The 15,013-nt window shown below is 36.6% G+C and overlaps 2 protein-coding genes across 11 annotated transcripts in view; one reads left to right on the forward strand and one right to left on the reverse strand.

Annotated features, from left to right (window-relative positions):
- Positions 1-1,019, reverse strand: part of esyt2b (extended synaptotagmin-like protein 2b) — a 79,261-nt gene extending 78,242 nt beyond the window's left edge. For all 9 annotated transcript variants that reach the window (XR_013815331.1, XR_013815332.1, XR_013815333.1 and 6 more), the window contains exon 1: positions 284-1,019. Coding sequence is in view for 4 of the 9 variants with exons in the window: in XM_079801192.1 (XP_079657318.1) it covers positions 284-673 (390 nt within the window). In the remaining 5 variants the exon portion in view is untranslated. The remainder of the gene's footprint in view (positions 1-283) is intronic.
- An 859-nt stretch (positions 1,020-1,878) lies between these two features.
- dync2i1 (dynein 2 intermediate chain 1) lies at positions 1,879-14,585 on the forward strand. Of its 2 annotated transcripts, XM_079801261.1 has the most exons (22): positions 1,879-2,091; positions 2,410-2,463; positions 2,543-3,170; positions 3,286-3,341; positions 3,923-4,132; positions 4,263-4,331; positions 5,047-5,121; positions 5,412-5,631; positions 5,723-5,819; positions 5,946-6,075; positions 7,144-7,255; positions 7,365-7,459; positions 8,910-9,039; positions 9,237-9,409; positions 9,545-9,707; positions 9,893-10,000; positions 12,330-12,391; positions 12,505-12,556; positions 12,658-12,818; positions 12,942-13,073; positions 13,255-13,478; positions 13,873-14,585. In XM_079801261.1, exons 1-22 carry the CDS (start codon positions 2,077-2,079, stop codon positions 14,048-14,050), a joined length of 3,144 nt encoding a protein of 1,047 aa, XP_079657387.1. In that variant the 5' UTR covers positions 1,879-2,076; the 3' UTR covers positions 14,051-14,585. The 2 variants fall into 2 exon arrangements, with proteins under 2 accessions (XP_079657387.1, XP_079657388.1); XM_079801262.1 differs by lacking the exon at positions 2,410-2,463 and having other exon boundaries at positions 1,978-2,091.
- The last annotated feature ends 428 nt before the right edge of the window (positions 14,586-15,013 follow it).

A 15,013-nucleotide genomic window follows, 5' to 3' on the forward strand; every position in this document is an offset into this window, starting at 1 on the left:
TTAAGCTTAAATTAAGTAAGAAAAAATATACTGTGTTTATCTATCACATTTCAAAGTTTAGTAAGTACTTTAGTAAATTAGTAATTATTTAGTAGGCTACTTTACACAGTACTTTAGTACTTAATTAAAAAATGATAGTAGCCTACTTATGTCGGGAAAGTTTTAAATAACAACTATAGATATAAACTAATTCGCTCTAGTTTCTTTGTTTGTGTGGTAGTGTGCGGATTATAGTGTTCTGAAACACAGCCAATGTCATCAATGAAAGAAGAGTTTAACTCACCCATGACGGTAACTCGGTTGTCTCCAGCTCCTGTTTAACCGTGTCCTCTTGCTTAAAAAAGGAGAGTGCTCTGTTCAGCCTCGTGTTTTTACATTTCGTGTTTCTCTTCCAAAAGAAAAATATTGTGAGTGCGATTAAAAGCCAACTAAAGCTGAACTCAAAATAACCCAAGACATATATGGGGAAGATAATGACGAAGGTCTTGGCGAACTGCAGCCACGTGCGGGTCAGTTCACTGGTGCAGGGCGAGGAGTCCTGGCTCAGCTCCGCCGGTGAGGAGGAAGGAATCGCCCCGTTTGTCGGAGCAGTTTGTACGCTATCCTTTCGTCCCGAGGCACCTGCTGTTTGAGAAAGATTTCCGCGCACAGCCGTCATAATGTCCTCTGTCATATTCAGCACAAACGGCGCAGACAAAATGTTAGACACTGCTGGCAAACGTGCACATTGTGCTTCAATGTAAAAGCTTCGAGAGTAAACACGATACTTCTCCAGACCATCCCGTACACACACGGTTCTCCCACGTTCAAGAGCAACGCTCAGCTAAATCTGTTTGAGGATGTTTTCACGTTAGTTCCCCCGTACACCAGTCCATTTTGACGCGGATACTGGTTCGCATTGCTTTAATTTTAAAAACATATCTAGCGGTGCATTACTAAAGCCCTAACTCAGTTGTCGCAGCGACTGTGCGCGCGCGTGTGTGTATGTGTGTCGTCGGCTGTGTGTTGTGAAGAAGCGCGTGCTGTTTTGACAGACAGCTGAGTACTTCACACACGCACGCGCACTCACACAGCGGGTCTCGAGAGGTCAGTGTCGCGAGCAGCGCAAAATCGCCACCCTGAGCTAAGCAACTGAATAAACACAAACATTAGCAGGCGTCGACAGCGAAGCGATGCCCAACTGTTAACTGCTAATTAAAATCGTAAAATCGATCGTTTAGATGCCATTGACCCCCCAAATACGATCAGGGACCCCATCCTTAAATTTAAAATGCATCTATCTTTTATAAACGCCTTTAAAAATGTATTTTTATTTTATTATATTATTTATTTATATGCATATTTTTATTTATTTTAATATAATTTAATCAATTTAATCATTTAAAAAGTAACCAATATTTTTCTTATTTTAATACAAATTGTATTCATTTATTTTAATAGAATTTATTTATTTACTTATTTATTTTAATCTTATTATTTATGTATTTATTTATTTAGTGTCCCTTGTGTCAATAACAAGAAGCTGTTAGATTGTTTAACGTTAAACGTTAAAACGTCAAAAAAGAATCGACTTATTATAGCCTTATTTGTGTCTTCTTCAGCTCAGTTCGCACGACTTTAAACAAAGAACTCTACATTAACACAATACCATAGACAAGGAAAATGTATAGTACAACGCTTTGTCCTATAAAGTTGGTGACTTTAGACATGGACAGTGTTTGAGTCATGTTTTAGATATTGTGAGTTATGTCGCATTTTATTGGTTCTATTCTTTTCGATTATTATAAAAATTCGACCGTGTTGCCAGGGTAACATTGATATAGACTGTAAAAAAGGGAGGGAGGTTGCCGCATGGTTGGTACTGAGCTTACAACACGCAGTCTATGGTATCGAGCGATTGCTCGTTGCTCGATTTAATAGTCTGTTGAACCCATGGCTTGTCAGGTTACCATAGTAGCATTAAACTGCGCATTCGCTGTAACGTTAGCCGTATAGCGGTATGGCGGTGGACGCTGTCAACACTAACTTGTGATTGTTGGATTGAAAAGAAGAACTGAGGAGTGGATCTCTAAAGTGATGTACCCTGCGAAGGTAAAGCAACACTTCTCCTGTATCCCGTATGGAGCAGCTGGTGTGCAGCGATTGTGTTTTCTTAGTGAAGATTTGAAAGCTGAACAGTACGATTAGCCACTCATCGATAGCCAAATAAAACTGCTTTAACGTTACCCACCAAAGTTAAGTCTGTAAATCTGTTTACTTCATCATTTAAACACTTGGCATATAAAGAATCAACTTGTAAGTAAGTTAAGCGGTATGTTGTTAGTTATATTAGGTAGGTAATCAAGCCACGAGCTTCATTCTGCACAATTGTAACACATTTAATGTCCATTTTCCTCGTCCTCTCATAAGATAATAACAAAAGAAGATACTTGGAGGTCTGATGACTTAAAAGTGCACATTCAGGTAATCTGCAGTTTGTTTGTGTGTAAGAAAAAGAGAAGGTTTAAAAGCACAACCCGTAAAAATGTAATTGTGTTGCCAGACTCAAAATGAGGAGAGCAGAAGAAGAACCAAACGAGAAGAGGAGCACAGGAAACACAGGGATGGAGAATCTCTGGATCGGCGACACAGAGACCCTGATCGAGATGCAAGGAGGGAGAGAGAAAAACAGAGACGTGGAGAAAGCACAAGAGAGGAGAGTAAACACAGAGACCCAGACAGGGACACAAAACAGGATATCAAGATGGAGGATAAATATAAAGAGAGAAGGAGAGAGCAAGATAAGGCATTAGATTATAACAGACACAGAGATGGAGGTGAAGAAGAAAAAAGACATAATCGAGGTGAGAAGGAAAACGGTGAAAGACAGAGGGATAGAGATAAAGACAGGGACATTGATAGGTACAAACAACGGGACAGGGAAAGAGAAAAAGATAGAAGGAGGGCTGAGAGAGATAGAGAGCGAAAAAGTGAAACGGATAGAAGGAAAGAGGAGAGAACGGGAGGAAAAGAAGAGAAGGAGAGAGACAAAGAAAAAGAACGAGAGAGAAGAGAAAGACACAGAGCAAGAGAAACTGAACGGAATCGACATGAGTATGAGGAAAAACAGAAAGAAGGGGAAAGGGGAGAGAAATACAGTGATAAAGACAACTCTGGACACAAAGAAAGAGGTAAGAACAGTTTGTGCCTAGAGATAACGTTTTTTTTTAAATCATTTTTGCTTCATGTCAATTTGAATTTGAGAGAAAATCACAAATATTATTACTATAATCTCTTTTATTTTAGAACACAGAAGAGATCGAGAAGATAGAGAGAAGAGAAGAAGGGATAAAGAAAGCCATGTAAGCCATGTATAAGATTGTTGCTATTTTGCTATTGTGCTGATAATATAATTATAATGTACATTACCGGTCAAAAGTTTTTTGAATAATTATGATTTTTAATTATGATGCAAAATACCACAATATTCTGAAATATTATTACAAATTAATAGAACTGTTTATTTTATATATATATATATATGTAAAATTTAGCTATTTAGTATGTGTGTATGTATATATATATATATATATATGTATATACATACATACATACATGCATGCATACATACTAAATAGCAAAATTTTACTACATTTTAGCAGTCACTTTTTTTAAATAAATGATTAAAATTGTTAAAAATATTAAAAGAGTTTTTATTTCTTATTTATTTATATAATCTTACCATATTACTGTTTTTAACATATTTGGTGAGCAAAATTTCAAAAGCATACTTTTTGAACTGGTACACTACCTTTGACTGGTAGTGTAAATCTTACTGTACTGATATTATGGAAGAATATTAAAACATTGTGGCTAGTCTACTGACTTGATTTAGCCACACTGAAAATATTAAAAGTCTTGCTAAAATTGTTGTCGTCAACAGGTGAAAAACAAAAGTCACTCTCAAGAAGTTGAACAGCATCATCAAGATGGGGATAGGGAAAGGACCAGGGAGAGGGAAGAGAGAGACAGAAAGCGTGAAAGAAGGCACAAGGAGGCTTCAGACTCCAAGAGTGGAAGGAGTGACAGAGAGCAGAAACAAAAAGATTCATCAGGACATGACATGAGTGAAAGGATAATTAGAGACAAAGAGGTAAAAACATTGTCAATTAAATTGAATTAAATTGAATGCATACGTTTCATGACATTCATTTGCTTTTTAGGTTTGTAAGGTTATAAATCTCCATTGCATATATATTTTTTATTTGCGTGTGGGTGTGTAGGAACCTACCAAGAGAGCTCAAGTAACATGGAGGTCTACTCAAGCTGAAATAAGTGATCCAAAAATCCCTGTAAGATTTCTGTTCTGTTCAGTTATGGCATGAAATGAAAATTCGATTTGAAAATTCTTATTTTGAATGATTCATCTGTGCATCTGTTTTTCCTCTGATCTGCCACTTCTATTGCAATTAAATAAATCTTATTCGTTTTTCAAAGATAAGACTCATGCATGAAAATACTATATTGTTCATAACATGGATTTAGTGCTTGTTAACTCTATTAGTTTCTCTACCTCGTTAACTACGACTAGTCAAACCTGGCCTGTAAACAAAACCTGGAACGCAATCCATTTTGCCTAGTACTTTTGAATTTTATGATCAAATCAAATCGTTCTCTCTTTGTTTCTTCTCTGACTGACCAGACCTAGATGCACATATTCTTACCTCTTTAAAATATAAAGCAAATGATCAATTATAGTACAAATTCAATAAGCCTGTTATATAAGAAAAAACAACATTGACAAGACCTGACAAGCTGACTTTTGAGACACATCAGGATTAAGCAAGCTGCATTTCTACATTACAACAGCCAAAATCAGCCTAAATATAAAAGCACTTCCTTTTAGAGACTCTGAACTCAGTGTTTCTTACAAGCTAATAGCTAATATTTCTTTTCTTTGCATGCCTTTACTTTTTTAGCTGTTTCCACTCTCTCTAGCCTCTTTGTAAATTTTGAGTAAAAGACTAAACCCACAGCTAATATGATTGTATGCCTTTGTGTTTCAAGGTGGAGAATGAAGATACAGAAAAGGACAAACAATCAAGCAAAGATTATAATAATGATTATGATGAGGATTTTGAGGTGTGAAGAACTCCAGTGCTCCCATTACATACATGACATACTTAAGTTGGATAGTGCACAGTACTATGAATGGTGAACACATTTTGTTGAGAACATTTTGACATATGTCATCATTTTCAGACATCAAATGACTTCGGTGAATATATGATGAATACAAGTTAACTTAAATACAAATTCTTGGTTTATATTGATATCAGACTCCCTGGTGTGAATCTTAATGCTAATTCCATATTTTATTATGCTGTTCTTTTGGCTGTAAAGTGATGAGCTGTTCCTGCTTTTTTTTTTAGGATTATGAGGAAGACTTTGAGGATGTAGGTGAAGAGGAGGATGATAAGGAGGAGGAGAAAGAGGAAGATGACAATAAAGTGAGCGAAAAGAAGAGGGAGCTGAGCCCCAGGAGAAGAGAAGAGATTGAAGCCATCCAGAGAGCCATTGATGAGGAAAATGAGAGAATCTACTCTGCAAGATCAAAGCCCACAACCGTAGAGTCACCTATCACCCAGAGAGGTAGTTAAACAATAGTTTACGTCGATTCACACATTCTTCTGCTGAGCATGGAAAGGAAGACCTAAATTAGTGTTTTGCTGCGTTTTCACAGAAAGACACTCCAACAGAAGTCAAACACATGGCAAAATTATTGATTTTGTATCAGCAAAGCAGCGAGAGGTCAGCCAGAAAGTGGCCAAGAAACAGAAGTAAGTTCTCTATCTTCATAATCTAATGACTATCAAATGAGATCATCTAATAAGAAGTACACATACAAAACATTTAAAATAATTGCATTTGTTGACTAATCAATAGCCATTTGATTTGAATTGAAGGAAGCGCAGTGAGGAACTTCTGCGTCTGATTGATTTAGACTTCTCCATCACCTTCTCTCTGCTGGACCTGCCTCCTGTCAATGAGTATGACATGTACATCAAGACCTTTGGAACAGCCAATACAAAACAGGTTAGAAATCCTGGTTGTTGGCACTTCCATGCTATGTATTTGGCCATGTTGTGAACAATATAGGGAGCATGAAATTAAAGGGGGGGTGAAATGCTATTTCATGCATACTGAGATTTTTACACTGTTAAAGACTTGGATTCCCATGCTAAACATGGGCAAAGTTTCAAAATAAAAAGTTGGACGTTTGATGGAGTATTTCTGTGCCAAAAATACTCCTTCCGGTTTCTCATAAGTTTCGCAAAGTTTTTTTCGAGTATGGGTATATGTCAGATGGGGCAGAATGTCCTTGTACGGGCCGTACGGGCTCTTCTCCTGGTAGGGCGCATGCGCGTCTAGAGAGAGAGCAAATGCACGCCCATTATAGCGCTGTGCTCAGCTTTAGGGAAGCAGCTGCGCTGCAGTCATAGGACGTCACAAAATCAACAATGTCAACAAAGACGTGTGTTTTTGGTTGTCTGGGAAACCCAAGACAACCATGTACCGCTTCCCAAAGAACCCAGCGTAAATGGGATCCCTGCATTTCGGCGACGATTGTTTTATAAACAAGGCCCAGTTCAACTCCGGATTTGTAGCTCGTCTAACGCTGAAAGATGGAGCGGTTCCAGCAATTAAGGTTGAAAGTAGAACCGTAAAACTGCTTCAAATGTCTTTGTGTTGTTAGCTATAGACTCGTTTATTAAAATGCACTACTATTCCAACACAGCTCTCAACACAATAGCTGCGCGCGCTCGTCATTCTTTAGCTCCGCCCACACGATACACCTCCAGCCGCTCGTTTTTTTCCGGAAAGACTCGGTACAGCATATCTTTTTTTATAAATATAATAAAACTAAAGACTTTTCGGAGATATGAAGGATATAGTAGTACTACTCTATAGGCGCTAAAGATTGACATGAGATTGACTGAAACGGAGTGTTTCACCCCCCCTTTAATGAATTAGCTGAGGACAGATCTAACTCTATGTCTACCATATTTGTTTTATCGAGTCACTTTTACACATCTTCTCTGTCAACTCGATTTGTTTTTCTTTCTGCCTATTTAAAATCCCATGAGATTCTTGTTTCTCCAGGCTTATGTGCAGTGCAATGAAGACAACACTGATCGAGATATACAAACAGAAGAAGTTGACATGACAGACAAATGGACACAACACCCACCAGAAGCAAAGGCAGCGTGCGGAGGTATTGTGTTTAAAATTGCTCTGTCATTATAAACAAACAACAATGGAAGTGTAAAAAATAAACTAGACTTTTATGTCTTTTATTATTTCCTTCTCTGAACCGTAACCAGGTTCTAAGGCATCTCAAGACACTACAGTGGAATTCACTGCAAGAATAACCAATGATTCTCAACGTCTGACTACTTTTTTACGCTCTGCTGCACAGGTAAAGAATATTGTTTATGGGTTTATTTTTATTTTTAACAATTTGTTAACAGTTAAAAATGATCTGCATATATCTAAAATATTTTTCCACAAAAGTGCAAAAAGCACTCAAAAAGATGTTTGCTAATGTCTTGCATTATTAATTCCATGGGCGTCACTAGGCCCTTTTTAGGGGGGCTTCAGCCCCCCCTAAACTTCTGCCCAGCCCCCCTAAAAAATGTGTTACATATTACATATGAAACTGGCGGTAGGCTTCGACTTCGTCCCGTCTTTTAATCAGCGTGTTCTTCAATCCGCAGCGGCGTCGAGCAAAGCGCAGGTCAAAAGCAGATGTGTGTACGTTGATCTGAGCCTCATTGGTCTGTCTCCGCTCGTTAATGTCAAAATATTTGACTCAAATCAGAGTAGGCGGGCTTTATGTAGCTACTCACAGATGCTGCTGAGGTTGAGCGCAAATTTTAGCAGCAGGACTCGACGTCAAGTGCGAGATATGTAGCTAAACTAAACATTTCATATTTGACACAGCTGCTGCTTTAAGTCAGAAATGTTAAACAAATGACAAAAATATTCGGGCAAATTAATAAACTAATGTCTAATTTCACCATTTTGAATTGAAATAGGCCTGTGCAATGTCATTTATAATATAATTAACAAACAAGAAATATTAACAAAGCTGTTTTCTTCAGATTAGGCATAAGATTAATAGTAATGAATGTGTGCATTTTGTAAATTAATATAATTCCATTTGTAGCATTCAGTAAATAAAAAAAGCTCAGCTTTTTCGAGCCTGTATTGGGCATAAGATTAGTAATGAATGTGTGCATATTGTGAATTAATTTAATAAATGTAGTTACCTAGCTTTCCTGGTAGCCTTCAGTAAATTAACATGTCTATGAAAATGATTCATAAAACATAAAAATATCAGTTAAACATATGTTTTACAGTCTTCATTGACGAAAATGGAAAAACTTAATCAGTCATATCTGCCCACTGACTTGGTTTTCAAGCTATTGTTATCTATTTTTTTGGCGTTCAGAACATCTTAAAATGCACATATGTAGATCATGGAAATCTACATTTTCTCGGGGGAGCAACCCCCGAACCCCCCTAACTACCTCACATTTGGGATCTCAGTGTCTATAAACCTGCCTACATTGTATGATTAAGGGATGTACAATATGGTCATGCAGAATAAGGCATTAATATTTGCTTTATAAGTAATAATAAACAGCCAATATCCTAATATGCATACTAATAAGCTACTAGTTAATAGTGAGAATTGGACCCTAAAATACCCTCACTGGGGGCTGAGCCCCCCTAAAATGAAAATCCTAGAATCGCCCCTGATTCATTCACAGAAATAGATAAGCAATATGTGCATATGAACTCAAGTGGACCATGACATCTGATAAAGTACTAGTTAATTTATTTGAGTATTTTTTGCATGTCAGGTGATGGCTGTTCTGATAGAGGAGAATATGGCAGAGAGTAATTCTGTCAGAAGACTTTGTTCTCAAACAGACGCTCTGTCCTTCAGTGATGGCTGCATTCAACTCAATGCCAAACTCCCCTTTTTGCATGGTAACATTTTATAAATAACATTTACTGATCAATGGCAGCTATTATGAGGCATACATTCAAATACATGCTTTTGATGTGGAATAAATGTGTTAGCGTTAGTTCTGGGATTTTTGTAAATGTCATTTGTATTACTGTAAAGTTATTAATTTATATTAATATGCTCAGTCACGTATATGTGCGCGTCTACCTATTTGCAGGGAGGCAGGTGAGTTTGCTGCAGTTCTCTCAAGTCCAGAGACAGACACTTCTGTCTGTTCATCCTCCCTCTTCCAAAACCAGTGCTGTTCGGCTTGACAGCGAGACTGTCATCTGTGTGTGGAACATCTGGGAGCCGTCCAGACCCCAAAAAATTCTTCTTTATGAATCTGAGGTATGGGGAAGGACATATTGGTATGATTTAAAATTAATCATGCTCTTCTTTATAAATTAATTATTGATGTTTCTAAAATTAAATGCGCTCCCAAAAGACAATCAAAATCTTTTTCTCTTCATTTCTCCCTCTCAGGTGAGGTGTTGTTGTTTCAGTCCTGGTAAAGTTACGTTAGTGTGTGCTGGTACAGCAGTGGGTTCAGTGGTGTTATGGGATCTCAGAGAACATTCTGGCACTCACTGCAACTTGGTGGTTGGCAATGAGGTGTGGACCCTGCGCTATCCGACCTTCTCTACGGGTCAGTCAATGCTCACTGCTTCAGCTGCTGTGCTGTCAGAATAAATAATAGATAAAATATACCAGTGTTTGCAAAAACTGTTTATTTTATATCTAACTTCACTTGTATTTAAAAATACTGATATTTGGGGTCAAGTCACAGTTAAAGTTAACTAAACTAACCTGTTTATTTGTGTATGCTCGCAGATGCTGTACTTTCAGGGGTGGGTCATCTCTCTCCTGTGGTGTCTGTTGAACCTGTACTGGCAACTGCTGATACAAATTCAAAGAGCATGTTAACTGCAGACATAGAAGGTGATGCAAGCCATGTGTTTGACATACTTTTTTTTTTTTTTTTTTAGTAAACTAAAGTACAGTTCAAAAGTTTAGGGTCAGTAGGATTTTTTTGTCAAAAGAATCTTAGTTTCATTCAGCAAGGATGCATTAATTTGATCAAAAGTGACAGTAAAGACTAGCCTGAAAAGCCAGACCCGCATCAAGATGTTGGGTCTGGACACTCACCATTGACAGGGCTCAATCCGAGGGGCGGGATAAACGGTTGTCTTTCAAATTCCCTCTGCACGCAATTGGATAGCGCCATGAACGCCACAACCAACCAGAGCAAAGAAGAAGGTGAAGCCGAGCTAACGTTAGTTGATAGACTTTCGCCGTATCCGGTAGGCAAAACTTCGAACATATCTTCTTTTCTTAAGAATGACTTCAGTGCCGTTCTTTGTTCTTTTCTCAAAGAAAAGCTTAACTCAAAGTCTTCCAGAGTCGCAGCCAAAGCCGATTCAAAAGACTACTGTTTGTCAGCTTCTTTGTTTACGAGTAGCACGCAGAACCTCCGCAACTCTGCCGTGACGTGCCATCATTATGTTAAGCCCGCCCACCGACTCCACACGCTGTGATTGGCCTGACCAGAGTTTGGTTTTTCCAGCTCTCAGGTCTACCGAGAGTTGCTAGACTACACTCGCGGCAAAATAAATTTTCTGCCGCTAGGGTGCATCTAGATTTCTAGGCTAAGTAAAGACATTTAGATTGTTACAAAATATTTCAATTTCAAATAAATGCTGTGTTTTTAATTTACAAAGTCTGTTTCCACAAAAAATTACATATATAATAAGACATAGATAATAGTAAGGTTTTAATAAGATTTGTTCTAAAGTACCAAATCAGCATATTAGATTGATTTCTGAAAGATCATGTGACACTGAATACTAGAGTAATGACTGCTGAAAATTCAACATTGCCACCACAGGAATATATATTAGGGCTGGGCAAATTAACGCGTTAATGCGGGCGACTGATTTGTTTCAGCTTAACGCATTAAAAATATTTAACGCAAATAACGCAGCGTCCGTTTTTATATCCATTTTTGCCTAGCGTTACATGATCACGCTCCTATTCATGTAAATGCTTCCAAGCTCGACAAGACAAAAGAGAACGCGCTGTATGTCAATGTCCTGTCTGTCTGTGGCTGCGTCTCATGTCAGCTAATCGAGGGACATTCTGACACACACACACACTCGACGCACAGACAGACTCGCATCAGTCTCCTGCTCAAATCGAATTCTCTTTTGCTCTTGAACAAACAATAACAACAACACCACAGATAATATTGAGTATTCTCATATTAGGAGTCTTAAATTAGTTAAATAAACTCTTAAATGAACTTAAAGAGTTCTGAGGAAATGAGATGCACAGGACAGCGTGTCAGATCCGCGTCATGTTCGTCAGCGGCCGTTCTTAAAGTGACAGGAGCACTGATGATGCCTGTCTTTAATGTTCATCAAAGAACAACGGGAACAGAGAAAATTGTAGCTTTAATGATGATTAATCTATATTTCATTTATTTTTTATGCAGTTAAGAAAGGTGTTTGATAACTATTACATTTCTGTATATGTCTAACAGGGAAGGCCATGGGTAAATATAACATTTATTATTATAAATGTTATATATAAAGATTGTTTTAAGTTCACTTAAATTAAAAGTTGTTTTTTTAAAGCCTAATAAATGTTGAAATTGGGAGCTTTCTGTTATACTGTAATGTAACGTCATTAATGTTTCATAGAGACATTAATATCAGTGATACTGGCCTTCATTCATAATAAGATGCCATTACAACACATATTTAAAATATTTTGTCTTTAAATTGTTTATACATTCATTTGGAGAGTGACTGAAATTATTACAATATCAAAATATTAAAAACGTAAAATATTACAAACTTGCGATTAATCGCGATTAATTACAGAAAAAAATGTGATTAATTAGTTGGGGGTTTTTTTGTATCGATTCCCAGCACTAATATATATATATATATATAACACATATATATATATATATATATATATATATATATATATATATATATATATATGTATATATATATATATATATATATATATATATATATATATATATGTATATATATATATATATACACACATATAATTTGTAATTTGTAATAATATTTCACAATATCTGTTTGCAAAATAGTTTTTTATGTAATTTTGATCAAATAAATGCAAATTTGGTTAACAACAGACTTCTTTCAAAAGCATTAAAAATCTTAAAAATGGCAATGTATATTTTGAAAATCACCAAAAGAAATTAATTGTTTCCTTGTGCAAAATCTAGAGTCCCTGGGATTGTCATTCCAGTTAGGATCTCTGGATGAAAATGGGGTGTTAACTCTCTGGGTATGTCTGATTTTAACCAGTAACTTTATTCCACAGAAACTCACTTTCATTTGATGCTGTGTCATTGTAACTAGAGCTTGATTAGATAAAGTTGTACATTTTGTCTCTGACAGGTTGTGGTCGAGCTGCCCAAAGGAAATGATTCTGGATCTCAAACAGACCTTGGTAAGCCTAAGTTTACATTTATTTTCTGTAAAGATGAAATAATTTTTGCTGAAATCATATCTATTAGATCTCTCTCATTTTAATAATGTCTGCCTTGGCAGGTCTTAGGCCTGGCGGGAAAGTTAAATTACTCCACAGCTCCTCTCTACAGACCACTGAGAGATTACCTCAAGATATTATTATGGGATTTGGATCTCCTGTAAGCCTTCAGTTAAAGTTCCTCCCTTCTGACTCGAACCATTACTTCATTGGTACTAACATGGTGGGTGAAGTTGTTGAAAATAGTGAGTAGTTGGTTTGGTGGTGTTTCCCATCACATAGACTTTTATATTGGTTTTAAATATTGTTTCTTGAAATGTTTCTTTATTTTCTTTTATTATCGAAGGGTCTGGTTAGACATGGTACGAGGCATAGCTTGAAAGTTCTTCCAAAGTTCTACAGATCACAGTTTGATAGCTGTAGACCAGTGGAGGTCACAACACTTGACTTCAGTCCTTTTGGAGAATCCCTTTTCTTGGTAAAAGCAGCTTGATTTGCTTTGTATGTGTATTTATGTATTTCTGTGTTCATCGTCAATCTGTTATTATTGATGAAACAAGACAAGTGTTCTTTTACTCCCAGTTTTTCACAGGCTCTAGCTGAAATTTAGAACATGCATTTCTTATAATTATATTAACCCCTTTGATTCATTTCCTTAGGTTGGCTGCAGTGATGGAACAGTTCGATTGCACTCTGTCCTGAGAGAAGATCCGTTGATGGAGTGGTCTGAATGTTCCAGTGGCGCTCCTATTCTGTCAGTGCAGTGGTCTCAGACGCGGCCGGCTGTGTTCTGTGTTCTGGATGCTGCCTCCGATCTTCTCATCTGGGACCTGACAGAGAAAGATTATGTGCCAGTCATCACTGAGAATATACACAATAACCGGTATAAAGACAGGACATCAAACAGACAAGGCCAAGTCCCAGACCACAATGCATGTTTAGGCTGTTTTAACTGAATGCACTTGCACTGGCATATCTAAAAATATGTCAGTGCCATTGTTTTCTTCTCAAAATGCACACCAGTAATGTTTTTTTTTTCTAAGGCGTGTTTATAAGAGCTTCTTAAATGTCTTTATTAAACTAAGGCCGCATGCTGGCTTATTCTAAGCCCTGTTTGTGAAACCAGGCCTAGATCTTTTTAATATGATAGAAATACGGTTAGTGTAATACAGTAAGTTAATATGTCAGATAATTCCTCTATGTGTAATTCCAGAGGTAGAGAATGTACCTCTGGCACTTCACTGTTTTTAAAACTGTTTTCTAACTATTTTTGACAGGGTAACAGCCATGGCAGTGTTTGGTGATCCAGCCAAACAGAACACATTTTCTGGTGTTGCGCTCGCCAAGCAGTCTGGAAAAGTGGAGATTCAGTATTTCAAGAAGTCACTTACAGTGCCTAGCGCCTCTGACAAACAAAAACTTCATTCTGTTTTGCACGATGCTTTTTTGAAATGAGATCTGAGCCCAGGATCAAATTAATATTGGTTAAATCGATTATATGCAAATTACAAAGAGAGTTTAGAGAAAGTCATAAACAGTATGGACGGACATAGTGATTTATAATGTACATCAGTAATGTACCCAAAGCTACATTGATTCTGGCTATAACAGCATGAACTGTAGAGGATGAGAAATGGTTGTTCACTATCGTATATAACAAATGAACTTTCTTGGCTTAAAATTCGTTACATCTGAAACTTTGCTGACATTGGCTGGAACATAATGGTTTTGTTGCTGTGAGCAACATTTTGTAAAATTAGATCAAGTGCTAAAGGAAGCACATCAACTGAGCTTTCTGTTCCTCAGGGATATAAATACTTTATGTCCTTTTTGTATTATTTTACAATATGTACAAATTCATATTTACACTGATTAGCATTTAAACAGGAATATATTTCTTATACATGGTCCTTATCATTTAGCCTATTTACTATGAAGGTTACTTATTAATGGATTTTTTATTTATTTATTAAAAGACGATTATATTTAGACTGGTGTTTCTCTTGTTATTTGCTTATGATCTAGCGGTGTTTTCTTCACTATATTAGCAACTATACCCTCACTATGGATCTTTGTCATCTTTTGGAAGGGTCTCCGCACACATATAGTACTTGTGTCTTAATCAGTGTTGGGTGTAACTAGTTACTAGTTACTTAGTTAATTACTGTGTACCCCCCTTTAATTAATTTTATTTAATTACACTTACTTCTGATGTAATTGAACTAAATACTGTGTATATACTTTAGAACAAATAATACAATAGTGGAATTAACATCAAAATGTAATGTCTAACTTTAAAATGCATGTTTTTATGTATCCTCACATTTGTAACACTTTGGTCAGTTAATAAGAATAATGTATGTCGTTTTATATCATTCATTCATTTGAATGAATTAAAAGAGTCGTTTCATGTCTATC

This window comes from Gobio gobio, assembly GCF_949357685.1.
Source record: "Gobio gobio genome assembly, chromosome: 2".
Lineage (NCBI taxonomy): Eukaryota > Metazoa > Chordata > Actinopteri > Cypriniformes > Gobionidae > Gobio > Gobio gobio.